General features: G+C 40.9%; 3 protein-coding genes across 16 annotated transcripts in view; all 3 read left to right on the forward strand.

Annotated features, from left to right (window-relative positions):
- The window catches only part of ubr4 (ubiquitin protein ligase E3 component n-recognin 4), a 63,552-nt gene extending 45,534 nt beyond the window's left edge, over positions 1-18,018 (forward strand). For 13 of the 14 annotated variants that reach the window (XM_034876076.1, XM_034876082.1, XM_034876081.1 and 10 more), the window contains 31 exons: positions 14-139; positions 922-1,050; positions 1,139-1,485; positions 2,053-2,143; positions 2,296-2,380; positions 2,761-2,888; positions 3,091-3,220; positions 3,352-3,512; positions 3,728-3,837; positions 4,371-4,512; positions 4,842-4,923; positions 5,115-5,288; positions 6,469-6,590; positions 6,697-6,894; positions 7,046-7,126; positions 7,257-7,344; positions 7,536-7,663; positions 8,378-8,485; positions 8,662-8,778; positions 8,888-9,078; positions 9,358-9,531; positions 9,650-9,749; positions 9,909-10,127; positions 10,271-10,384; positions 10,563-10,705; positions 10,823-10,948; positions 11,030-11,224; positions 11,383-11,607; positions 11,940-12,030; positions 12,530-12,692; positions 12,971-14,022. In XM_034876076.1, the coding sequence (XP_034731967.1) occupies positions 14-139; positions 922-1,050; positions 1,139-1,485; positions 2,053-2,143; positions 2,296-2,380; positions 2,761-2,888; positions 3,091-3,220; positions 3,352-3,512; positions 3,728-3,837; positions 4,371-4,512; positions 4,842-4,923; positions 5,115-5,288; positions 6,469-6,590; positions 6,697-6,894; positions 7,046-7,126; positions 7,257-7,344; positions 7,536-7,663; positions 8,378-8,485; positions 8,662-8,778; positions 8,888-9,078; positions 9,358-9,531; positions 9,650-9,749; positions 9,909-10,127; positions 10,271-10,384; positions 10,563-10,705; positions 10,823-10,948; positions 11,030-11,224; positions 11,383-11,607; positions 11,940-12,030; positions 12,530-12,692; positions 12,971-13,035 (4,353 nt within the window). In that variant the 3' untranslated portion in view covers positions 13,036-14,022. Of the gene's footprint in view, positions 1-13; positions 140-921; positions 1,051-1,138; positions 1,486-2,052; positions 2,144-2,295; positions 2,381-2,760; positions 2,889-3,090; positions 3,221-3,351; positions 3,513-3,727; positions 3,838-4,370; positions 4,513-4,841; positions 4,924-5,114; positions 5,289-6,468; positions 6,591-6,696; positions 6,895-7,045; positions 7,127-7,256; positions 7,345-7,535; positions 7,664-8,377; positions 8,486-8,661; positions 8,779-8,887; positions 9,079-9,357; positions 9,532-9,649; positions 9,750-9,908; positions 10,128-10,270; positions 10,385-10,562; positions 10,706-10,822; positions 10,949-11,029; positions 11,225-11,382; positions 11,608-11,939; positions 12,031-12,529; positions 12,693-12,970; positions 14,023-17,973 lie in introns of those variants that run through there. The other variant, XM_034876078.1, reaches the window with a different exon arrangement.
- Positions 18,019-19,298: 1,280 nt separating this feature from the next.
- LOC117947343 (transcription factor HES-5-like) lies at positions 19,299-20,118 on the forward strand. Its single transcript, XM_034876173.1, has 2 exons — positions 19,299-19,580; positions 19,690-20,118. The coding sequence occupies exons 1-2, from the start codon at positions 19,320-19,322 to the stop codon at positions 20,116-20,118; spliced, it is 690 nt and encodes a 229-aa protein (XP_034732064.1). The 5' UTR covers positions 19,299-19,319.
- Positions 20,119-24,706: 4,588 nt separating this feature from the next.
- On the forward strand, positions 24,707-25,937 carry LOC117947348 (transcription factor HES-5-like). Its single transcript, XM_034876180.1, has 2 exons — positions 24,707-24,818; positions 24,944-25,937. Exons 1-2 carry the CDS (start codon positions 24,750-24,752, stop codon positions 25,352-25,354), a joined length of 480 nt encoding a protein of 159 aa, XP_034732071.1. The 5' UTR covers positions 24,707-24,749; the 3' UTR covers positions 25,355-25,937.
- Positions 25,938-26,419: the final 482 nt, after the last annotated feature.

Below are 26,419 nucleotides of genomic sequence, written 5' to 3' on the forward strand. Positions count from 1 at the left end.
ATTATTCCTGCAGGCTGTGACCAACATCAACACCCTGCTGGACAAAGCTGACCGGGTTTACCATCAGCTGATGGGCCACCGGCCCCAGTTGGAGAGCCTCCTGTCTAAAGTCAATGAGGCAGCACCAGAAAAACCACAGGTCAGTCACAAATGGGGCCTGAACAGTAATTAGTTTTTCCATTAATGGTACCTGCTCAGCTCGCCTCGACTTGCTAAACTAGACTGCCATGCCCGGTCCTCCTTTTTCCATTGCATATTAGTACCACCTCATGTGTCAGGTGAGCGTGGCTGAGCAGGAAACTGCTGTGACCTAACGCAACACACACAGAACGTCGAAAGTGTGTTGTTTTTGATTCTCGGCATGTGCCAGCCAGAAGACAATCTTTTTCCTAAAGAAGCTGGAAGCAACAAAAAAATGCCCTGTCTGTTGCAATGATGACGCAGTGATTAGTGACGATTCTCTCTGACCAATCAGGATTCTTCAGGTTTTCCTGTCACCTTTTGGTATCACATCAGCTCGCTCCAAAAAAGGCGAGTAGAGTCGAGGTGCGTCAAGTAGGTACCATGCAGTGTAAAACGCCAGACTAGATGTTGGATAAGAAATTAAGCCATGATTAATGTGAAGGAGGCCACTTTGAACACATTTGCTATTAACTGAAATTTATGCAAAGCACAGTTTCTCCTGATACATAATACACATACCCCGGGTATTATTTGGATTTGTCTTCCCAAATCTATTTTTTGCATATGTGAATTTCTGAAATACTTTGATTGCAGTTAACTAACAGTATTAGCATGGCAGTAATACATCATATCCTTTTCATAAATCCCTCTCTAGCATAACTGACAACATTTTAGTTATAGGTGTTATTTCTACAGTTTCATCTCATGATATTTTTTCTTTTCCTCTGTTGAAATCAGGATGACACTGGAGCAGGTGCAGGACTTGGTACCTCCTCTGCTAATGTGAACAGATACATTCAGCAGCTGGCTCAAGAGTACAGCGGAGATTGCAAGACTTCATTTGATGAACTCTCCAAGATTATACAGGTTACAGAGGAAAAGAGTTAATTTACCTAGAAACTACATTTGTTTTTTTTCCTGCTCACATAACTCTGGCCTCTCTCTTTGTTTACAGAAAGTGCTTGCATCTCGTAAAGAGCTTCTGGAGTATGATCTACAGCAGAGAGAAGCTGCCACCAAATCATCCCGCAGCAGCAGTCACCAGCCCACCATCACCGCCAGTCAGTACCGTGCCCTCTCCGTGCTGGGCTGCGGCCACACCTCCTCAAACAAGTGCTATGGCTGTGCCTCAGCTGTCACGGGTCATTGTATTACACTGCTTCGCGCACTGGCCACAAACCCAGCCCTCCGGCAGATCCTGGTCCTCCAGGGTCTCATCCGTGAACTGTTTGAGTATAACTTGCGGCGAGGTACAGCAGCCATGAGGGAGGAGGTGCGGCAGTTGGTCTGTCTCCTCACCAGGTACGTCCCTCCTCAATCTTACTTTTTTTTTTTTTACCCTCATGTTGTCCTTGGGTCATACTGACCTGTTTTCCTATATCAATGTTCTTTTTAATTACCCTGAATAACATGATTGATTCCACACAATTCTCTTTGGCAAGTACAAATCTCTACTTATATTAATTTTAGGGTGTCTTATTCAATTTTAATAGCATTTGAAAAAAAAAATTGAAGTGGTTTTGAAGTATTATTGAGTAAAAGTTGAAATGTTCTAGTCTGGGTTTTTCCACCCAGATACTTTCCTTATAATTTTATTCTAAAAATCGCAGTTTAGATTGAGATAGAGAGGAAGACGGGGCTTCCTGTGCCGATGTTGTACCTCATTTTCCTTCCTCATGGAACATTGGTTATATGCATGACCTCCAGGCACTAATTCTTGATAAGGAGTTGGAATGACAGCATATATTGTACATCTAGATTCATCTTTTCATACATACACATGTAACTGTTAATGTACACAGTGTATTGCAGTAGTGATTAAATATCATTCTACAGTCTATTGTTTCCTTTTGTATTGTCCTGCGTTAGAGATCATCCAGAGGCCACCCAACAGATGAATGACCTCATTATTGCCAAGGTGTCTGCTGCCCTCAAAGGCCACTGGGCCAATCCTGACCTGGTATGTCCTATTACATGTCCTATTACATGCATTGAGATTCTGTTGTTGAAATGTCTGTTTTTTGTTGGAAAATTTCATTTTTGTTTTTTAACAACAAAGTTCTTGGATGTAGCAGATTTTAGTTTTTTACTGACTGTCTTTGTTGTTAATAGGTCAGTAATCTGCAGTATGAAATGCTGCTGCTGACAGACTCCATTTCAAAGGAGGGAGGATGTTGGGAGTTACGATTGCGTTGTGGTAAGCCTAATTTCCTTACCTGATCAATTCAAAGGTTGTTGGTGTATTTTTTTAAATCTGTGTCAGCATGTGGGGATTAGTTTAATGGGGAGTATTAGCTTAGCTTATCAGATTTACTTTTTCAGATTCCTGACTTTGGTCTTCAGTCCCTTTTTTTTCTTTGTGTATTGTTTCAATTCTGTATTTTTCTGTGAACGATATTCGTCCAGTTATTAAACAATATGATGCATCACAACAATGCATACTAGGGCTGTAAAACTTGGATCTACCTCTTCAGATATTAAAGTGTCATGTTTTCATTTAGCTCTCACAAAGACAATGTTATGACTGGTTGCATTGTAGGTCTTTGTCTGTTAGCATTGAATATTTTGTTCTTTTAGCCCTCAGTCTGTTCCTCATGTCGGTGAATATAAAGACGCCTGTAGTAGTGGAGAACATCACTCTCATGTGCCTGAGAATCCTGCAAAAGTTGATCAAGCCCCCTGCTCCCACAAGCAAAAAGAACAAGGTAAATTTGCCCTTTAGAGAGTCGTTAGTGGCACTGGTGCAAGCTGTAATTTGGACCAAGAACCACTGACTAATTATATATTCTATATTTAATTTTAAAAACACCAGCTTGGGAAATGTAAGAATTACATATGCAAGGTCTGCTATTTCTTGGTTTTATCGCGTTCCCTCATACAACAGTAAATGTTTGCTTCTGGTTATAGGATGCTGCTATTGAGTCCCTAACCACAGTCAGACCATACAGTAATGAAATCCATGCCCAGGCCCAACTCTGGCTCAAGAAGGATCCCAAAGCATCTTATGAGGCCTGGAAAAAGTGTCTCCCAGCAAGATGTAAGTACTGTGTCTGAACAAATGTGCATTATATCAGTGTAGCAAGATGGTTCTCATATTGATTTTAAGTGAAAAATTTAAAACCCACGATGATAAGCTTTTCACTGTTGAGTTTATTTTGATAAACACAGGCCAGGAAACTGTGTCAAAGCCTCAGGGGAAGACTGAGTTGCGAAGGCAGTACCTGTTGGAGAAGTATGTTTGGAAGTGGAAGCAGTTCATGAGGGCCAAAAAAGGTGAAGGCCTCTTCCCTCGTCTGCTCAAACTGAGTCACAACAACTGGCTGCGACAGGTACAGTGTTTTTTTCTTCTTCATCAATACGGTTTTGTTGTATTATAGGTTTTCTGTTTATTAGTGTCAGAAGTGCATATATTTTGTTAGAAATTTATATTGTAATAATTTTGAAATTGAGAAATGATAATACTGTTGTATAGCTTGTTATTTAACAAACTTGTTAAAGTAACTTGTTCAAATAAAATTGTTGACTAAAGTTATTTTTGATGCAGGTCCTTTTCACACCTGCCACTCAGGCAGCCAGACAGGCAGCTTGCACTATAGTGGAAGCCCTTACCACAATCCCCAGCCGCAAGCAACAAGTATTGGACCTGCTCACCAGGTATGAGCCTCAAACTGAAAACCAGCAAATCAAACATACTTCACATTATGTGGTATTTAGTTCATAAACTGTCATTAGATCACAAAGATTTCCACATGCTGAAATGACATACAGTCTGTTTGTTACCTTTGCTAAGTGGCGTCTTTCTGGCGTCCCGCTGTCTTTCGTACCTATGGGGGAGGAGGGAGCAGAGAGGGTAGGGCTGCTCCTCAGTCACAGAACAGAAGACTGTTGTGGCGGACACAAGAGAAAAAAATACATTGCATGCTTGCTGGACAATACCGGTGCCAAGCTTCAGAGCTAAAGTGGGGCTACAGATTAGGTGTCCCTGGAGAACCCACGTATCTAACAGTAGTTTTGCATTACATTAGTTCTGCATTACATTTGTTAATTTGCACGCAAGTTTTATCTATTTGCCCCAAAAACTGTATCAAGACAATTAAATCTAGTGTGGAGGCTCAAAGTAGGTTTGAGCACTTAGAGCCCAACTGTACTTGACTCAGTGTAAAATGACTCTTCTTTGTGTCTGTCAGCTATCTTGATGAGTTGAGTGTAGCTGGAGAGTGTGCGGTGGAGTACCTGGGTCTGTATCAGAAGTTGATCAAGCCAACACACTGGAAGGTTTACTTGGCAGCCCGTGGAGTCCTGCCCTATATTGGTAACCTGATCACCAAGGTAATGGTTAAAATAATTTTATAGAATACATAGTATTATTAAGTATATGTAAGTAAACTCCGTGTTTTACGCAGCATATGTGTATGTGCCAGTGACTTTCTTGATTACAGTATTTAGGTGCAGTAAATTGTGTAAATGAATGAAAAGCTGAGCTTTAATTTTATGAACAGAACATTGGGCTTTTTGTACTTTCATCATATTTCAAAAAAAAGTTGGACTCATGCTATTATTAAATATGGCAGTAGAGGTCTCCATGTGTTTATATCATACCTGATGTCAATGTAGCATATGTAATGGGATCTTTCAATTCTGTTTAATTCCTTCTTCAGGAAATTGCCAACCTGCTCTCTCTGGAGGAGGCAACATTGAGCACAGACTTACAGCAAGGCTATGCCCTCAAGAGCTTGACTGGTACGTTAGTTTTGGTCCTGTTTTTCTGACCATAAAATTAGACATGACAAGGTTCTGTTGGGTTTAGATGAGACTTTTAACACCATTTCAGAATAAACGATAAAGATGATTTTTTTTTGTTAACACAGATGTTTTTCTAATGCCTTTTCTTGAATATTTAAATGATATGAATGTTTTTGGTGCCTCTGCAGGATTGCTTTCTTCTTTCGTTGAGGTGGAGTCCATTAAACGTCATTTCAAAAGTAGGTTGGTTGGCACAGTACTCAACGGCTACCTGTGTCTGAGGAAACTGGTGGTGCAGCGCACTAAACTCATCGATGAGACTCAGGACATGCTGCTCGAGATGCTGGAGGACATGACAACAGGTCTGCACTGACTCAAACAAAATACAGACATGATTATCTTACCATGTTTAATTACGTAATTGTTGTGGTTCCTCTGCTGCATTTTGGTGTTTCTAGCAATTAATTTTTTTCTGTACTAACATAAAAGACAAAAAGTCCAATCACATTTAAAGCTGTAAGCAGCGGTGAACGGGCCTTCGCCCCTCCCGGCACGTCAGGAGTGCTAACGGGAAGCTGGTTTATGCAGCACTAGATTTTCTAACCGTCTGACTCTGCGCACACAAATTAGACCTTATTTGCTGGGTTGGTTGATTGGTTGGTTGATTGATTTCTAGGTCAAGACAAAAAAAACAGTAATCCAAAGGATAACATGCTAAAGTAAAATACGATTCTACAGCACGGCCCTAGTGTTACATACAGAAAACAATAGACAAGAAGCAGACAAACTCAGACTTAAAATAGATACAGTATTAAGAAAGGGAGGGGAGACATTGCATAAAATGAACTAAGTAAGATACAAAAATGCTGTTAAATCTAAACAATTTATCAGTAAATATTTACCATAAAAGCTGCTTGACCTGTCTTTAAATCCCTTATGATGGTAGGGTAGATTGCGTGGCACTGGAAATAACGTATTGCAAATTTTCTAACACTTCCTTAGCCCATGTATAAACAAAAGCTTTGCAATTTGGCATCGTGAAAGTCTTGACATGCTGACCTTATTTCACAAGGAGCTGTTGAGTCCTCTAGGAGGAGTTTACTTTTTTTTTTTTTTTTAAGTTGTGTGGCCACATGACTAGGGAAATCGTCTTTCTTTGCAGTTTTGGGTCATATTAGTTTGAAGATTATATCAACCAAATATTAAATAATACGATAAACACCCTAGAAGGAGTTTGGAAATATTTGAATAAAATGCATGAGAAACGCATAAAAATGATCCCAAGTTACTCAAAAATGTGCTTGCACAGCAGAAAGATAATACAATCCTTTAGAAAAACAATAGATTTCTTGCACTTTCGTGTTCTGACCCTAACTAGGAAGAGATTTGAATTAGTTAAGCCTTTTATTACTTCTATCCAAATAACATTTAGAAAATATAAATTATAAATCTTCTGCTGTTAACTACAGATGAAAAACTCAAAAACAGTCATTATTTATGTGTTAAACATTAACATTATAAATCTTGTTGTGCGGTTCATAGGTACTGAATCTGAAACCAAAGCATTCATGGCAGTGTGCATAGAGACAGCAAAGCGGTACAACCTGGACGACTACAGGACGCCCGTGTTCATTTTTGAGAGACTGTGCAGCATCATCTATCCTGTGAGTTACCTTTACTCTGGTGCATTTCAATTAGGTAAGTCCTAGTGAAAAATGCTTACTGAATTTGTCTTCATCTGGGGCTTCTATTTTCATCCTTTGTATTTAGGAGGAGAATGAGGTGACAGAGTTCTTTGTAACACTGGAAAAGGATCCTCAGCAGGAGGACTTCCTGCAGGGCCGCATGCCAGGAAACCCCTACAGCAGCAACGAGCCCGGCATTGGCCCTCTAATGAGGGACATCAAGAACAAAATCTGCCAAGACTGTGACCTGGTGGCGCTTCTTGAAGACGACAGTGGCATGGAGGTAAAATATATACTTTAGGCTGCCCTTTCTATACCCTGCATATTTGAAACATACTTTTCTTGTTTTGATGCTAGCTTGCATTAAACTCTTAGCAGTTTCTCATGGAATTCTAAAAGCTAACCTGTTTTTAATGCAAATCTGTTTTTCTCAGCTTCTGGTAAACAACAAAATTATTAGCTTGGATCTCTCAGTGGCAGAGGTCTATAAGAAGGTCTGGTGCCCTACAAATGAGGTAAGAGTCTTAGTGAGTGTGTCAGTACAAGAGCAATTTGATTTGTCATTAAATGCTTACAGTTCTCTAAATAGCAGTGCAATAATGCAATTACTGTTAGTCATGGAGCTTGCTGGTTTTTCCCCCCAAGGGTGAGCCAATGAGAATCATCTATCGAATGAGAGGTCTACTGGGAGATGCCACTGAGGAGTTCATAGAATCACTGGACTCAACCACAGGTTAGACTAACAGAATCTTGTCCTAAATATCATATATGAATGATGTTTACCAATGTGTAAACAATTAGCCTCAAGGACCTGCTCTTGTATATACTGCCTTCACAAGTATTCAATCCCTCCCTAAAAGAGGAGTAGAAAAGATGAATGTGCAATGTCTCATCACAATTGATTTTTACCTGACCTTATTGCAGATGAGGAGGAGGATGATGAGGAGGTGTACAAGATGGCAGGAGTCATGGCACAGTGTGGAGGACTAGAGTGCATGCTGAACCGGCTTTCTGGAATAAAAGATTTTAAACAAGGAAGACATCTGCTCACTGTAAGCCCTTTACAATAAGACTGTAATCTTTGTTTGCCAACCTTCAAAACATACTGCAACCCGTTTGGAAGTGTAAACTTTCTTCTGCCTACATGAAAAATAAAATGAGTTATAACAGAGTCCAATAGAATAATTTGATTGAAAGTCTCAAAAATTATCATTCAGTCCAATCAGCATTTCTCTCCTGTAGTCTAACATGGATTATTTTAACATTTAACCCTTCACTCTGTACTAAGCAGAGCATGGTTATCAATACTGACAATACCGGTGGTGATGGCGCTGTGGATGTGAAACATGCCGTTGGTGTGGGCAACCTGGGTTCATTTCCCACTGCAATAAATCAACCAATGTGTCCTTGAGCAAGACACTTAACCCCTAGCTGCTCCAGAGGCGTGCAACCTCTGACATATATTGCAATTGTAAGTCGCTTTGGACAATAAGTGTCAGCTAAATGACATGTAATGGAAAAATGTTATGTAAAACCGCTGTAGAAAAAGTTCCAGTGGGTTTATCCATACAGAATTCCTTTTTCTTTTAAAATGTATTGAAGTAATTAATTAATTTAACATTTAACATTTTTTTTTAATATAACAATTACTTTTGGATGTCTTGCTTTTCCAACAACAACAGAAATGCAGCTAACTCTTGTGCAGTTGTCATGAATACCAACAGCTGAGCTGCAGAGTGACAAGTATAAATCTGTCTCCCTCACAGGTTTTGCTGAAGTTGTTCAGTTATTGTGGGAAGGTGAAGATCAACAGGCAGCAGCTGGTCAAACCAGAGATGAACACACTCAACGTCATGCTGGGAACTCTAAACCTTGTGAGTGTTTCATTGACTATGTAACTGTAGTCTGATTAGTGGGGAGGAAGGTGATTCTGATGCAGTTCAATTAATCAAATTAAAATTGTAGTTCAGTCTTAACCAGCCTTTCATAATACAGTTTATTAGTTACTATAAGTGCTTTAGAAAACTGTTTTAATGCCCTTTTCCCTCAGGCTTTAGTGGCAGAACAGGAGAGTAAGGACAGCGGGGGAGCCTCCATAGCGGAGCAAGTTCTGAGCATAATGGAGATCATTCTGGACGAAGCCAATGCCGAGATTTCAGAAGATAAGGTGAGCATCTAAAGCAGATTCACCCTTTTGGGTGCAGAAAAAAAACATCTGACGCAATATTTTATCCTTGTGACTTCGATTCAAACAGGGACTGGTTTGTCTTTTGCAGGGTAACCTGCTGCTAACAGGAGACAAAGATCAGCTGGTCATGTTGTTAGACCAGATCAACACCCCGTTTGTGCGCTCCAACCCCAGCGTGCTGCAAGGTCTGCTCCGCATCATCCCGTACCTGTCCTTCGGTGAACTGGAGAAGATGAGGATCTTGGTGGAACGCTTCAAACCATGTTGCAGCTTTGACAAGTGGGCATTAGCTTTCACTGAAAAATAACTGTATATCTTGTATCATGTTGACGCGCCGACAGTTTTGTCATTACTTAGAATTCCTCATGGAGGAGACAGAAACTATGCACTGTGGCTTTAAATGCATAGGAACACTTCGGACCATTACAAAGAATTGTTACATTATCAAACCAGGCTGACCATTTCAGACAAATGTGTGTGAGCCATACTTCTTCTGAGTGTGTTTGGTTATTACAGTTTGTGATGAAGTAGAACTGATCCCTGGCTTTGTTTTCTAAGGTACGATGATGAGCACAGTGCAGAAGACAAAGTGTTTTTGGATTGCTTCTGTAAAATCGCTTCTGGAATCAAAAATAACAGCAATGGCCATCAGCTAAAAGATCTTATTCTCCAGAAAGGAATCACACAGAGTGCACTGGACTACATGAAGAAACATATCCCCAATGCCAAAAAGTAGGTATTCCCTCATCTTCATTTGCCCAAAACGTCTTATCAGTATATTTTGTTACAATTAATTATATGTCCTTGATTGTTTGAACCATTCTCTTCTTGTTCTGCACTCTCTCATTAGTCTGGATGCTGATGTCTGGAAGAAGTTCCTCTCCAGACCAGCTCTACCCTTCATTCTCCGATTGCTCCGTGGTTTGGCTACCCAACATCCCCCCACACAGGTACTAAATATTATCAATGTTCCCATGTAAATAGTTCCCATATATGGAGCAGTACCTAGATAAACTCAACAGCTCACAAACTTAACATCAACAATAACTTTGTAAACAAACACACCTACTTACCGAACATGACTGGATGTCCTCTTATCTTCTGTTCAGGTGCTGATAGGCACAGATTCAATAACCAACTTGCACAAGCTGGAGCAGGTATCCAGTGATGAAGGCATCGGCACGCTGGCTGAAAACCTTCTGGAGGCGCTGAGGGAGCACAGTGATGTCAACTTGAAGATTGATGCAGCCCGCAGAGAGACCAGATCTGAAAAGAAACGGATGGCGATGGCCATGAGACAGAAGGCCCTGGGAACACTGGGCATGACGGTACACTTTTCCTTTTTTGATCTAACTTTTCCTCTTTTTTTCTCTATTTTCTACACTACCACTCTACTACTGTGACTTTGCTTCATTTACACATCCCAGTGTTGTTTATTGTTATTAATGTGTGGTTTGTGTTTGCCTTTCAGACCAATGAGAAGGGTCAGGTGGTGACCAAGACCTCACTGTTAAAGCAAATGGAGGAACTGATAGAGGAGCCGGGCTTGACCTGCTGTATTTGTAGAGAAGGTTACAAGTTCCAGGTACACATCCAGGATTATGAAAATTGCACTCTTTTTAGTTTTGGGGTTAAATTATTTTGCGGCATCGGCTGCTACTGATAGAAGTTGTAGGTAGATCCAATGATGTAACAGCATTCTGAATCATTGAGTAATGAGCACTGAATAAAGGTGTTTTCGGTCTTTGTCTCTTTTATCCTAGCCAACCAAAGTCCTGGGTATTTACACTTTCACGAAGCGTGTGGCCTTGGAGGATTTCGAAAACAAACCTCGGAAGCAGCAGGGCTACAGCACTGTGTCACACTTTAACATAGTCCATTATGACTGCCATCTGGCAGCTGTCAGGTAGCAAAAAACACCATCATGTACCTGTTGATGTTTAGAGTGCCCTGTAAAAATGTTCTGCTGTAAACTCACTTTTTATTTGTTCTAATCTGACTTTTTTATATTTCCCTGGGGCAGGCTGGCTCGTGGGCGAGAGGAGTGGGAGAGTGCTGCTCTCCAGAACGCCAACACCAAGTGTAATGGGCTGCTTCCTGTGTGGGGGCCTCATGTGCCAGAATCAGCCTTTGCTACATGCTTAGCCAGGTAATATCATGCATCAACCCACACGTGCACAAAGCAAAACACAGTAAAACATTCCCAACTGGATTTCTCTCTGGCACACAGGCACAACACATATCTGCAGGAGTGCACGGGCCAGCGGGAGCCAACGTACCAACTGAACATCCATGATACCAAACTGCTGTTCCTCCGCTTTGCTACCGAACAATCATTCAGTGTGGACACAGGCGGAGGAGGGCGAGAGAGCAACATCCACCTAATCCCTTACATCATCCACACTGTGCTCTACGTCCTCAACACGTATGTACCTTTTTGATTAGAAAATGTACAGTATCTGACCACAGAAATAACTCCTCACTCATTCAATCTGTACCAGTGCCCAGATGCTAGATGACACAAACCAACATTCAGCTGGTATAGTTCATGTATTTCCCTCATCTCAAACTCTGTCACTGCAGTACAAGGGCTACGTCCCGGGAGGAGAAGAACCTGCAGAGTTTCCAGGAGCAGCCATGTGAGAAATGGGTGGAGAGCTCGTACGAGGTTGAAGGGCCGCACTATTTCACCATCTTGGCTATGCACATCCTGCCGCCTGAACGCTGGAGGAGTTTGCGTTTATACTTCCTACGAAGACTCCTGGTCAATGCACACGCCCGCAAGGTCTCGGCAGTCTGCACCAACAAGTAAGACACTTAATTTGTATTTTTCTGTCCCTCCTTTGTTTTGTTTTACAGCATTTTTGTCCATATTAGTTAAATCCCTTAAGTTCAGATCAAGTTGGGATTTGGGAAACATCAAATGATCATTTTGCTTCATGGGTGAGTTTTAAGGATGGCCGCCAACGGCAGTAATGAAGCCTGTTTTGAGCATTTCTGATATACCAGTGCTCTGTGTAGCAGATCTGAGTAAAGAAAACCATACTGTATGCTGTGTACTGTATTTTGGATTATCATATCAAACTAAAAAAATATAGTTTTTATATTGAAAAAAGCTCTTCTCTTCTTTTTATTATCAGACTCTCAGATAAAGCACCAAAGGAATATGCAGTGTATCGCTCGCCTCTTCTCTTCTGGGGCCTGGTGGATCTTGTCTATGACATGTTCAGGGTAAATGTACATGTTAATGCCACAAACATCAATCAGATGATATTCTACTATGTATGTTATGTTTTTGTTGTCATGCTTTGATCAAGTGGGACCTGATCAGTGTTGGTCATATCTTTTGAGAAAAAATTGTGCGTTTTTAAAAATAGTTGCCTAAAGAAAGGCTTGATTGATTGCTTGCTCTGGAAGAGACTACTAGAACTGTTGGGTCCTTGTAAATTCTGGAGTGTGGTCTATCTGTATAGTGTCTTGAGATAACTCTTGTTATGAATTGATACTATAAATAAAATTGAATTGAATTGATTAACAGTAACAAAATGAAACACTCACAACAGAAGCTTCCTTTTAATATAGTGAAGTTTGAGACCTCTTTACTTTGACATCAGTAGTACTGACATCATGAATGATAAAATATTTATTTCCACTTCGGAAACTAAAATAACAGTGACTGAACTCCCTGCTTTTTTCCCCACTTCTCTTTTTCTTCTTTTTGGCTGTACAGAAAGTACCCACCAGCAACACGGAAGGGGGCTGGTCCTTCTCGCTGGCAGAATATGTCCGTCACAACGACATGCCCATCTACGAGGCCTCAGAGCGCGTGCTCAGGGCCTTCCAGGATGAACTCATGCCTGCCGAGTCTTTGTCAGAATTCTGTGACGTTGTAGGTCAGTATACATACACACCTGATTAACTTTATAACCGCCCAATTATTTAAAAAAATTCAAATGATTCTTCCGACAGCTTCAAAGAGATTATACTCAAAATCTGAATTAATTTGGGAAAAGGGACAAATTTACAACAAGCCAACTGGCTGAACTGAAATGGTCTCTGATGCAACTTTACTTACTTTCATTTGTGCTGTGTAGGTTCTCAGAAGTGATGTGACGTGACGTGACCTAATGTGAATGTTATTAAGAAGCTTCACTTCATGTTTTTCTTCCAGGTCTCCTCGCTGAAATTGCAGACCCAGACCTCTTCCTGCAGGATTTGTTGAACTCTTTGCCCTAATGGCCAACCTCAACCCTCACCCCTCCAACACACAACAGCCCTGCAAATAAAGTTGGAACACCGACCAACTGAAGGAAAAAAAGAAAAAAGAATTACAGATTTTCTCTTTTTACACACTGACACATGCCGAGTACACACACACACACACAGAGTATACACCATGCCTCTTACTCACTTGCCTCCCCGATATGACCTCTTCAAATTAACTTTAAGCAGAAACTATCTGTTGTCTAAAAATCATCCACTTTTGGCAACATCTCTGTAACGTTAAACACCCAAAAAAAAACAATGCCGTAAAGGGGTAAACGCTAAAATAGAATTTACGCTTTGCCCCTCTGATTCAGAAAGCTGCAGTCTAGAGTTGATGACCAGCCAAGCTTGAGACAAGAGATCTGGGACTCTGAGACATTTTGTGTATTACTGCCAGAAAGGCAAGCTGCGAGAACGTAATGTTAAACAACAAACGAAAGTTATTTGGTTGATGGGAAGAACTCGTGAATTCTGTTTTACGTTGGAAACTTTTTCGGCTTTCAACCCCCCCACCCCCTTAATATTAATAAATAATATAATGTTTGGGGATTTGACCCACTGCGTGTTAAGAGTGACATTTGATTTTATCTTGTTTTCCCTTTTGTTTCTTTGGTTGAAGTTTGTTTTTGGTCAGATCTTTTTAAATAGCATAAGGTTTCCATGTCACATGGTTGCTAACCTGTCCTTCTCTCTGGGGCTCCTGCTGTTGGGTCTTCATGTAGGTTCAAACTGGAAATTGAGTGGACCAACAGAATATTTTTTTTGATTTAGTATGTGTAAGGTTTCTTTTTTCAATCTCAAAAGCAAAATGTGGAAAAGAACGAATAGTTTTTTATTTTTTCCATGAAGTTCTGCCTTTATGACAGTGAACTTTGGACTTGTGAAAGATTCCATCTGTTGCAATGAAATATCAGACATGTCTAAATTAATAATAAAACAGACCTACATTATATCCTTTAACATTTTTTTCTTTGACTATTTATTTTGTTGTTCAGTTTGATTTCTTCCCCAGCAGTTTCTTTGTCAACACTCTTGTGTCAATCCCCAGAATAGATTTCTTAAAAGCCAAGTGCCGCTGAGTTTAATCTTCAGCGATTGATTTTCAACATGCAGACCGTTACTTTGGCGTCCCTGTACTTGAGTACATGCATGGTGTGAAGTACACCCAATTTATTGTTAATTCGCCTATTCCCGCTGCTACAATGTTAAACTGTTGCTGAATGTCTGCTTTTTGAATTTAGCATATGATTAATAAAGCTGTAATAATTCCAAATCAGATCCAGGGTAACCTCTTCTGTCCCGGCTGCTGTTTAAACAACTGTGTTGCTCTACAGACAGCATATTTGTTTTCAACTCGGCAAAGGCCTTTTTCACCAAGGACTTTGACACAGTATAAACGTTATTGTTCTGAGTTCTGATGGCTGGTTAATATTTAGTTTAGGTTTTAGAGTATTGAGCATGATGGTTCACTGTCATGACCATTGACTGCATGACTACTGGCACACATACAAAGAATAGAACGGTAATGTTAAAAACATCTATTATTTTCCTTCTGTGACAAGTCAGAATGTTTTGAATTTAAGTCAAAATTTACACTGAACAAAAGTTTTCCATTTTCCATGAGCTGAACTCAAAGATGTAAGACTTATACACAAAAGGCTTATTTCTCTCAAATATAGTAGTTAGTGAGTAGTTATCTGTTAGTGAGCACTTCTCCCTTGCATTTCTTAATCCATCAACCTCACAGGTGTGGCATATCAAGATGCTGATTATACAGCATGATTATTACACAGGTGTTTTATTGTATTGGGGGGGGGGGTTGATAACAAGTCAGTAAAAAAAGTTTTATCACACAGCACAATACCACACATGGTGCAAGTTTTGGGAGAGCGTGCAATTGGCATGATATAATCATAATCATATCATAATCACATTCCATGGCTTCTGACATTTCGGAGAGGTGTGCTATTCACCGATGAATCCCGGTTTTCACTATGCAGGGCAGACGGCAGACAGCGTGTATGGCGTCGTGTGGGTGTGCAGGTTGGTGATGTTAACATTGTGGTGTGGATCGAGTGGCCCATGAAGCGGTGGGGTTATGGTATGGGGGAGGCGTTTTGCTGGTTGGAACAATATTTGAGAGAAATAATGCTTTTGTGTACATGGAAAAAAGTCTTGGATCTTTGAGTTCAGCTCATGAAACTAAAGTGTGTTTATAATGTTCAGCATAAAATGAAATGTGTTTTCAAGAGGCACAGAATAGACGTGTGTAAAATGCATTGTTTTTTAGAAGAATTCAATTTTTATGCTTTCAAATTGGATGTTTATTACTTTTATAATTAGATAACCACAGCAGTTTATGATTTTAGTTGGCCTAATTAGAAGAGTAAACGTGTATATTGCGTAAAAACGGCAACATGCATTGCTAATTGAATATTCTGACAAATTCTAACTAGTGTGTCTGTTGTAGATGGGTAATCTGTTACTGAAGTGTTTCCTTTATATGACCAATAACAGAATGGCCCTTATAATAGCCTTGCATACTTTTCCCACTGTCTGAGAGACTATGAAGCTGGTGTTAGGCCTGGCAATGCGAGACTACATGAAGGCCAGCAGAGGGCGATATTCATTCAACCACTGAGATCTGGAAATTGTAACCCCCTATTTCCTACTCCCTGTGAATCAAATACACCCCACTGATAATCAAACTAAACACATTGAATTTACATTTGAAAATGGCTGGTCAATATAGTCTGTCATTTTTAGTAGTAAATCATTTTTGAATCAAACTTAATGTGAGGAAAACAATGTCACTTTATTCTCAACTTTCATATGAAAGCCCATATTCAAAATTTAGCACACTCTCATCAACATCTTACACTTAACTAAAAAAATAACCACTCCACACAATGCAAAAACATTTACAAAACAAAGTATGCATTGGCATACACATCTCCCCTTTATACAAAGGAATATGGCTTTAGTTTTACAACCTCAACAACATGGTGTTCAGGTGACCCGTTTCAATGAGTACTAAGGCTTAAGGCATAAAATGCACATTTTAAGGCCCATTTGGGAACCAATAAATTTACAGGATATATGGTATACATCCCCCACCTTTTCAACATTTTCCACAAACTGAAGTGAAAACACCAAAGAGAACACAAGAATTAAAGTCCTTTTTCATCTGAAGAATGTTTTCCTTTTGGAGTTTCTTCTTGACAATGTTCAGTACTACAAAACATGTAGTCAAAGTCCCACAGATTCCATCTCATTTCATGTTGTCTTTATGTGTGTGTCCAGTGTCACCTCTTACTGGCAGCACAGCGGCGTCACGTCCTCAGCAGCTGAGGGTAACAGCCGCATGGCCTCTCTGGAGGATTTGGTGTAGCCGTTATGGAAAATCAAGGCTTTCTTTACTGTGAAGAAGTTGACCGTCTTGTCCCACACATCAGAGCTGGACACCCCAGTGTTGAGTTGGCTCTCAAGTGCTGAGCGGAGCCTCAATGCTCTGTCTGTGCATTTCCTCTCCAAAACCATCACCTTACACATGCTGAAGAGGAAAAAAAGAAGAAACATCAGATTAATGCTTGATACCCAGACAAAGTTTTACCTACAGAATCCCCTCATATTTACAAAACTGGAACATTTTCTCTCCTACTACAAGCGGTATCAAGTTCTTTTTTAGTTCTTCATGTGTTCTGCTGTTGCCCTAACAACAAAGGAGGTGAATGGAGTTTTGTTCGTGGTGCTCCCAGCAATGAAAAATTACACAACTTATCTATCTAGAATTAGTGTTCCTGTTACTCTGGATAGTCCACATGCCTTTTTGTGAACAGTTTTCCTTGGTAATAATCCCTGTGGTCAGTGTGATCTGGGTGCTGAAATTCACCTCCATTGTCTTGGAGTGGAGGCAGAAGTTTCAGAAACTAGTCAAATAAAACAAACAACAAATCTGCAATAGGGGTTATTGGTTGAACTGAGCCTTTACCACATTACATTTGATCATCTGCCCGAAAACAGTTGACAGACACTTCCATTCAATATTGGTGTGTTTTCTGTGAGTCAAATTCCTGTATCAAGTCGCAGTCATGGCCCTGATAACTTAACAAAACTCTGCTAGCCAAAACAGATGCCCCAGTGACCTTGAATGAGACAAAAGTTCCAGGAAAAGCAATGAGTCAAATGAACTACTTCTTCAGATGAGTTTTCTAGATTTGAGCTTACGTTGTGTGCTGATCCCTCATGGTGAATATGCAGTCAAATGGTGTCCAGTCAGTCCAGGCCAGTGTGAGCTACAAGAGGCGTTCAGAATTATGATTTTACCCGCTACGACCTCCTTCCTTTATATACTTATACCAACTTTCCCATCAATTTAATGTGATGCTGGTTCTCAGTGTTTGGCCAATCACAAAGCCGTATTATGACAATAGGATGTGAATGAATTAGTTGAATTCATGGGGTACAATGGCCTCAATCTAAACAAACAGGTGGGAGGGGCCCTTTGCTTGTCTCTTGTCGCTCAGCATCCTTGAAATTGTTTCGACTGGGAGTGATATGTGGTGGGAATGTGGACGTAAAATGTCCGCCTGATGACGTCCTACGTGGAGAAGAAGGTTGTTGATTTATCAACATGGTGGACAAATATGTTCAGTCTAAACCTAAATGGCGTTCGACCTGCTCTTCCACTTTTTACATAGAAATGTAGACTAAGTTGTACCTTCTAAAGGTCTGCAATATTTAAAATCATTACAGGATTAATCACAACTGACAATAATGTAGGTTCCCAGGTTGTTGTTACTTGTTACTTGTTACAGTTGTGTCCTTAATGTTCTTTTTCTTCATGAGTCCACTTTTTACAACTTTTTATTTAATGCAACTTATAATTTTTAGGCCCATACTGTGAAAACACACACACACACACACACACACACACACACACACACACACACATTACGTCCCTATTCTTCTCATTTAACTTTCTGTCTCTATTTCAACCTCTCCAATTCTCACGGTGAGTGTCTCCCATGCTTGATTGGCTGACAATAGGGTACGGTCCGTCCAGATGGTGTGCCTGGAAGCACTGTGTTCCTGGGTGTGTGTGTGTTGGGAGTGGGGTTGGTCACTCAATCTTTGTTCCATGGGGCACACTTACTTTGTGCAGCCGGCCTCAGTGTCATTAACACTGAAGTGTGGGAAGCCTGGGACCACAGCGGCTCCCACGTTCCACACAGGCAGGAAGGGAGCGTGTGACTGAGACGTGGCCAGCGGCAGGCAGGTCAGCCAGCTCTGTGTGTGTGTGTATGTATATGTGTGTGTGTGAGAGAGTGTGGGAGGGAAAGTGAATGAAAGCGTGGCTGTCTGTATAAGTATGTGAGGGTTTGCCTGATGTGTGAACATGTGCTGGGAGTGTGGAGACTGTTAGGATGTTTACAGCTGAAGCAGTTTCCTTCTCTAATGCTTCAAATGACACCTTCAATCAAATTAGAAAGGACAGACTGAAAACTTGACCACTGAGTCTTTTTAACAGACATGTCAGAACTGATTTGTCATTGAAACTGTTTATAATGACAGCATCTGCACAGAAAAAGAGCACAGAATTACTGCCTTTTGCACAGTAAAACAGCAGGATATGACAGTTTGAAGTTAAACCAGGAAGATAGATCTCTTAAATTCACCTGACGTCCTCTTGTCCACTCCAAAGCAGTGAGAAGAGAACAGACAAAACAAAAATACAGAAATGTATCATGCGAAAGAAGAATGTATGATGTTCTATTAAAACTGTGAGTGGGCTAAAATCACACAGATAGAGTCCATACATTCTCTTTTTTTTAATCAAGTAGTTTTTATTTGAGTCCTAAAACTTACAGAGAAGCTCTTTTGTTATTCATCTCTGAGACATCTCAACTGTTGCACAGCTCCATGAGGAAAGTCTGCCGTGTCAAACTGGTGGAAGTGGCTGCATGTTGGCCCTTTTCTAATGGTTGGCCCTCTGTAACACCCACGTGTGCCTGGTGGCAGAGGCACTTTGTGCTCAATTACGTGGCGGTTGAGATGACATGAGACAGCGGCGTGCTTCCCTCTGGGGTCACCACTTTCCCATAACAACACAAGCACTGGGTCAGTCTCCCAGCTTCACCCCCTCCTCCCTCCCCACCACCCTACCCCGGGGCTCTTTTTCTCGCAGTCTATTCCTCCACCTGCTCCCCGGAGACACACTCATTGTCCCTACGGCTATAAACACTTCATTGAGCATGTGGCAGCCCTGCGTTCCTCAAAGCCCTTCCCAGCGCTCTCATTGGCTGGTGGACTGTGAGAAACTCCAACAAGCCGAAGACCCACACATTCATATGGAGATTTGGGTGTATAAATACAGGGCAGAGGCAGAGAAGAAGGCAGCTCAGATTCAACCGGCTCTTCGCACCGAGCAGGAACGCTCTAACTCTAAAGCTATGGCGCCCACTGTTTTTGGACAAGCAAGCTATCCTAAGGAACACCTGACTCCTGCTCACAAGGTAAATTAGATTTCTATAAATTCACATAACTCCCTTGTTGAATAGTGTTCATATAATATGTAAAGGTTTGATTTTATATACTAAAAGATTTTTTTTTCTCTTTCTTCAGCTGAGAAAGCCAATGGTGGAGAAACTTCGCAGAGACCGAATCAACACTTGCATCGAGCAGCTGAAATCCCTGCTGGGTCCTGAGTTTCTAAAACAGCATCCCGACTCTAAGCAAGAGAAGGCGGACATATTGGAGATGGCCGTGTCCTATCTGAGATGCTGGCAGCAGCAGAAGCAGCAGCATCAGACCAGCGCGACCTCTGGCCTGATGACGGGCCGCGACGGCTACTCCCGCTGCGTGCAGGAGGCCGTCAGCTTCCTGTCCCACTGTGAGGTCCAGACTCAGGCCCACCGACGGCTGCTCAGCCACTTCCAGGGCTTGCAGGGGTCCAGCCACAGTCCCTGCATCCTGTCCCCTCCTGGCTCTCCTCTCCATCAGGTCAACTCCAGCAAGGGTCAGGCCAGCAGTGCTCTGTGGAGGCCCTGGTAGAGAGAAAGAGAACTACGTCTGTGAACGTCATGGACAGAAAGTTGAAGACTCACTGAAGTCTGTTTTATATTGTTGAGTGTTTTACTAGTATGGAGAAAAAAGGCACAACGTGCCAGTATTCCTTTGGAAGGACTGAAATGATTCAGGTTTTACTGAACATGTACACCATGTGTATGCACATTATACACTTTATAATTTAAAGTGGTTACTCTGTGATTGTGTTAAATGTCCCTGTGGGGAAAGACAGCTTTAGTTTGTTTGTTTTGCAAACGTCACTGAATGGTCTTGTTGTAACACCTACGTTGGGTTGAAACTATTTAAGTGTCTGAGACACTGTTTGATTTCTGTGTTTAAACTACTCACTATCTTTGGTACTGAGTATCACTGACTGATACATTTCATCAGGTTGTTGTTGATGAATCAACAACATCCCATAAATGGATCCCATGGATCCTCCTTTACTGTAAATCGTATTATGATTATTCTTGATTATTACTATGTGTAACCATTTACAACAAGGACTGTTAACTGTTGTAATGTTCATGATGGATGTTTTTTCATCTTCAAGTGAATACCTTTTATAAAGGCATTTTATGTTGACATCAATCTTCAATGAAAGAATCTGTTAAATTGCTTCCTTGAGAAGTTTGCTTTTGAACTTGGAAAATAAATGGAAAACTTCAAATGAAGTTTTGCAAACATAAACATTTGTAGTTTCTTTACTTTTCTGAGTGCTGACCGAGTGTCAGAGGACAACGTACACATAAAAACACACATCAGAAAGTTTGTTTGTGTGTCAGTGCCAACATTAAGTCTTGAATGATTGAATGAATAATAAATGAATTACTGTATGTAGAAGCGCACATAGAGCTTGTGTTCAGGTCAACATTTTGGCAATAACTCAATTTAAGACCACACACTTATAGCAAGTCACACCGGAGAGTTTCTCAGCACAGCATTAAACTAACATCACCTTTACTACCATGCCTTGCTCAACAACATAGAATTTAAGTTTTGATTCCTGTAGCAGTCTTCTTGGATAATCCTAAAACATGTGCTACATTGTCAGGTATTCATAATTTACTCTAACTCTGCATATATTTACTTAGTTGCCATGTAGGGCCCCATGCTTGCACACACTTTGCATTGTATGTTTTGAAGAATCATATCAAGAATGGGAGAAAGCCCAAATTTTTCAGTACACTTTTGCAAAGGAGAACACATTTTTATTTTTTCTGGTACCAACATTACATTACATTTCTACAGGTATTGAGTGGTTTATCATTAAAAACTAAACAGTTGTGCTGGACATTTAAACTGCATTTGAAATAATATTCTTGCTAAAGTTAATTGATGTGAATGTGTGTTTAGTGATTTCCTTGAAATGCAAATTATTAATTTTTAGTAAAATATATCGTAATGATCTAATTTTACTACAATGAGTTTTTTTTTAAAATATATTTTCTGGGCATTTTCAGCCTTTATTTTTGACAGGACAGCTGAAGATATTAAAGGGGACAGACAGGGGGATTGACATGCAGCAAAGGGACACGTGTTGGAGTCGAACCCTGGCCCACTGCATCAAGGAGTAAACCTCTATATATGGATGGCCGCTCTACCAACTGAGCTATCTGGCTGCCCAACACTGAGTTTAAAAAAATGTAGAAATATGAGTAATGCTATTCAGGTAAAGTTTTTACTTCACTGACTTTCACTTTACTATTTTCCACAGTATTTCCCACAGGGATCCTTAAATATTCTTCTTATCTGAGCTTACTGGTGCACAGGTGTTCAAAAAATGGAAAAACTCAGGGGGACACCACCACATGTCACCCACTTGTGTTGTGGTGGTTGTGGCACGCTGTCTCCTGCTTGAATTATGTCTCAAGTGCCACAAAAGTCTTTCACAACCATTTGTGTGTGCAAAAGTTATGGAGAATGTGGCATCCCTGGGACTTTCTCAGGGTCTAGTTGGCCGGGCCAGATGGTCTGGCTGAAGCTACCTCCCCTCCCTCTTCAACAGAAGATCAAACGCCGTAGCTAATGTGATGTGTAACAAGACACACTTCTATTGTTCCCGTCTCAGGGCCAATGAATAGCCACAGAGTGTGGGAAACGGGAGATATCACACTCACAGAGAGATGGCTGATGGGAAGCCGCTCTGCGCAGGTCTGAGCCATGGGCGAGACTTTATGGCAGGAATTCAGAGCTCTCAGGCTGCTGGTGGGAGGGGAACTCGTCTTCACACACACTTGTAGACAAAGACCCCCCAACAGCCGTGTAGTGCACACTAACTTTCGGAGGAGGCACAAATTCACACAAACATGTCTACAATGAAATCAATGGAGGGGACAGATAATAAAGCCAAACATGGACGTGACTTTACAGTTTCTGTGCTTTTAATGCTACAAAGACGAGAGCTACAGACATAAGAGAAAGTAACTCCGAACTGTATCTACTCAAGTGCCGGTGTAGCGTATGATTGCAAGATGCTGGTTGCTCATTTAATTATTTGTATTATTTGGTTTTCTATTTCAAATTTGTTTTCCTTCTCATTGTCTTTTGCAGACTTTCAAATCAGTAAAGCACTTTGAAATACCTTCCATTTTATTTGTTACACATCTGTAGTTTCAGGTTGTAGATATTTGTATGGTGTAGTATTTCTGTTTTTATTTCTATTTATTGTAGATGGGTGTCTGAAACCTTAAATTAAAAGAGTCAACACAGACTCCGGGCAGACAGACTGCTCTGTGCCAGGCAGGGAAGTCAGTTGACTAGTTTTCCCCAGATGGACCGAGACACAGAGTTTCTGTTTGTCCTGCAACAAAAGATCAATTAACATTCCTAGTGGAGCATTGAGGAACGACATAGCTTTTGTAGCTCATTTACCCTGATGTTGGGGACTTGTGGGAAACTAGGGAGACGGGACTACTCACACTGCACCCACAAGGCCGGCTTCACATCTGGGGCCAGCCAGTGATGGGGGCCCTTAGAGGCACACTGCCAACCTGCTCGTAATGCTATTAACTTGACACTAATTTGACACATGGTTTTTCAGTCCCACAGAGATTATTAGACAAGAGCTTATGATGAAAGGTTGCATACAGTTTTTCAGCAGAACTCAGTGAATATGAGTGAATAAAAACAACAATGATCCAGTCATTTGTTTAACCTAATTCAATATTCATTATTGTCTAGATAAAAACGCATCACAAAACATGAAACCAAATGAATTGAATCTTCATAACTTGAAGTGAAAGTTCCTTTTATAAAACTGTTTAATGTAATTTTCCAAATAACTGACAGTTCTTTTACATATCAATTATTCAACTAATAATTTTGCCAACAGTCTCTATGAGGGATGCACCCATTTACAGGTGTCACATCTCCTGTCATCAACACTGACAGCTGTGTTAAGGCCACTTAGAAGTATATTTTGGTTAATTAAAAGGCCTATACGTATCATGAATACAATCGTATTCATGACTTGTTTCCAGGTCCCTGTAGGCCAACATATGACTCCTGTCAGTTCTCCTTGTACACGGCTTCAATTATTAGAAATGAAATGTGTTTGGCTTCTTTCTCTCTGCGTGTGATGTATTTAATGTAGAAACATCACGTCAGTTTAGTCTTTCTGCATGAACTCAGATGAAAAAACTGTTAAAATGCGCCCCCGTCCTTGTTTGTTCTTAACGAGGACCATAACAAACTAAATCTAAAAGTCATGCTGTGCACACGAGACCTTTTGTTGCCCTTAACCGCACCTCCGGCCAGCACGCGGTCTTCGACTCGCGCCGCCGAGAACGTGCGCCACTTGCCTGCTTTCACACGCGAGTCAGCAGTAGTCTTTGATCAGAGTCTCTTCAGATTATTGCAGTCTTTCTTCACACACTACTGATGTGGGAAACTGGCGTTTTCGAGAGTGAAGGTGAAATGTAACGTTAAGCAGCGCGAGTAAAGCTGGAAAAGCAACAGGTGGGAAATGAAATGTTTCATCTGCATCCAGTTGATGCAGACAGACGTCTGTGAACGTCATTGACGCTCTGTGGAGTTGGTGACCTCACTACTCTTTCACTTTATCTTCCTTATTTAAAACTTAAAAAACGTAAAAATCACCAGTTCTTCTGAAAACATTTTTATGTTGTCCAAATGCCCCTGTCTGCTGCCAAAATGCTTTTTGGAGGAAGGGAAGCTTTCTTTGAAGAGAAAATGAAAGCGTTCAGCTTATATTGTTTTATTGCAGTAAAGCATTTGGTTCTTTATTGCAGTAACCCCCTTTGAAGATGCTCACTTTTGTGCATGTCACTTCTCCTTATTAGACATCTCAAAAATGTAATTTGGACCTTCAGTCGATAATTAAATCTCACATGAGCGCTTGATAACATGTTAATTACCTGTTGCTTATCTTGGGAAACATGCCTTGCACAGATACATGCTCTCTGAGTTATTGACATGTCTCCCATTGTTGTGCTGGGAGTCCCACTGGTCAGAGTGTGGGAACCCCAGCCCTGCCTGAGCCACATGGCTTTGTTATGCTAATGTCTCACTATAAAATGAGGAGCAGTCCCTCCAGGGACATCAGAGCTAAACACTGCAGTCCATGAGAAGCTGCTAACTTCACCTGCACAGACATGGCTCCCTGCCCCACCGGCTACACCTCTATTCACCACATCAGGATCTCTGAGAAAGACAACACCAAAGTGAGTACTGGAGGGGATTTGAAGAGATTTGCAACAGCTTGTACAATAGGACTGAGTGTGTGTTTACATGATTTGAATCATGAACTTACTCTTGAACTTACCTATACCCGTCTCTTCTTTTCCAGATGAGAAAACCTGCTGTGGAGAAAATGCGCAGAGATCGCATTAACAGCTGCATTGAACAACTCAAGATCATTCTGGAGAAGGAGTTCCACAAGAAGGAGCCCAACTCCAAGCTGGAGAAAGCCGACATCCTGGAGATGACTGTGAGCTTCCTGAGGCAGCAGCTGCAGCCAGGCCTCTGTCAGAGCGACTACAACCAGGGCTACTCTCACTGCTGGAGGGACTCGGTGCACTTCCTGTCTGCTGGATCCAACGCAGAGGCCTCTGTCACGTCTCTGCAGGTCCTCCAGCAGCAGGAGCAGCAGCTACATCAGACCCAGAGAGCCAGCAGCTCCTCCCCGGTCTGCTCACCCCTCAGGCCCACCATGCTGCAGGACAGCAGCAGCAGAGGCCCTGTATGGAGGCCTTGGTAGAGACTCTCAGAGACCTGAGGGGACTTTCCCTCACTATGTAGGAAATATGTTTCCAGACTGCTCATTCATAATGGGTTTAATTATTGTCTCATCACATTGATGGACAAGTAGTAAAAGCAAAGGCTCTCACTTATTTGAAGGTTGTCCTGCTTTGACTTTGATTCACATTTGATGTTTGCTTTTTGGTTGTGTTTAAAGCTGAAAGTTGATTTTGAGTGATAATGGTTTTGTCAAATCTTGCTAAATGACTGTATACTCCAGTGGAGTTGATCTTTGGACTGCTTGATGTAACAGTATCTGCCATACTTATACTGACAGCTGCTGTTGAGAATATTTCTCTTGGGTTTTGAATTATCTATGCCAAATTGTATGTGAGAATGAGGATCATGAGGATGGTGATAATGGTGTGGGTGTGTTGGTGTGTTTGTTCAAATGGATGCGCATATTAACATTTTTGTTGATATTGCTGTTCTGCTATCACATTTAGGCTCTTAAAACACATTTCTAACATTTTTATGAGAATTAACAATAAAAAGATACAATCATTAAAAAACCACTGATTCCAGATTGTTAATTTAATGAACTAAGCATTAATATTTGTATTGTTATTTGAGAATAAAAAGGCACCACATTAATAATAAGTTTACATATTTGGCCAATTACCATTATGAACCTCTTTTAAAAACTGCATGAGATTGTCTTTACTTTGGAGAAGATCATGTGATGTTTGGCCCAGGAACTATCAGGATTCCTATATACATATATACATATATATACACATAATACGCAGGTTAAAAGCTATACTTTGACCAAAATACTGGCATAGCAGTGGCATTTTTGGGAGGGAGAGTGGAAAAAACGGCCAGTTCCCCATAAATAAATGTAGGTTGAAACTGAATGAGCATTCTTGTGTTTATTGTCATATGTTTATCGTCAGTCTTTTGTAGAACCAAATCTATGGAGGGTTGGTAGTTAGTAATACTTTTATTTATTTATTTTTATTATTAGAGACCCTAAAATTGCATGTGGCCCCAGCCTGGCCCCGCCATTTGAAATGGTAATATA

Source organism: Etheostoma cragini, chromosome 7, assembly GCF_013103735.1.
Source record: "Etheostoma cragini isolate CJK2018 chromosome 7, CSU_Ecrag_1.0, whole genome shotgun sequence".
Taxonomy (NCBI): Eukaryota; Metazoa; Chordata; class Actinopteri; order Perciformes; family Percidae; genus Etheostoma; species Etheostoma cragini.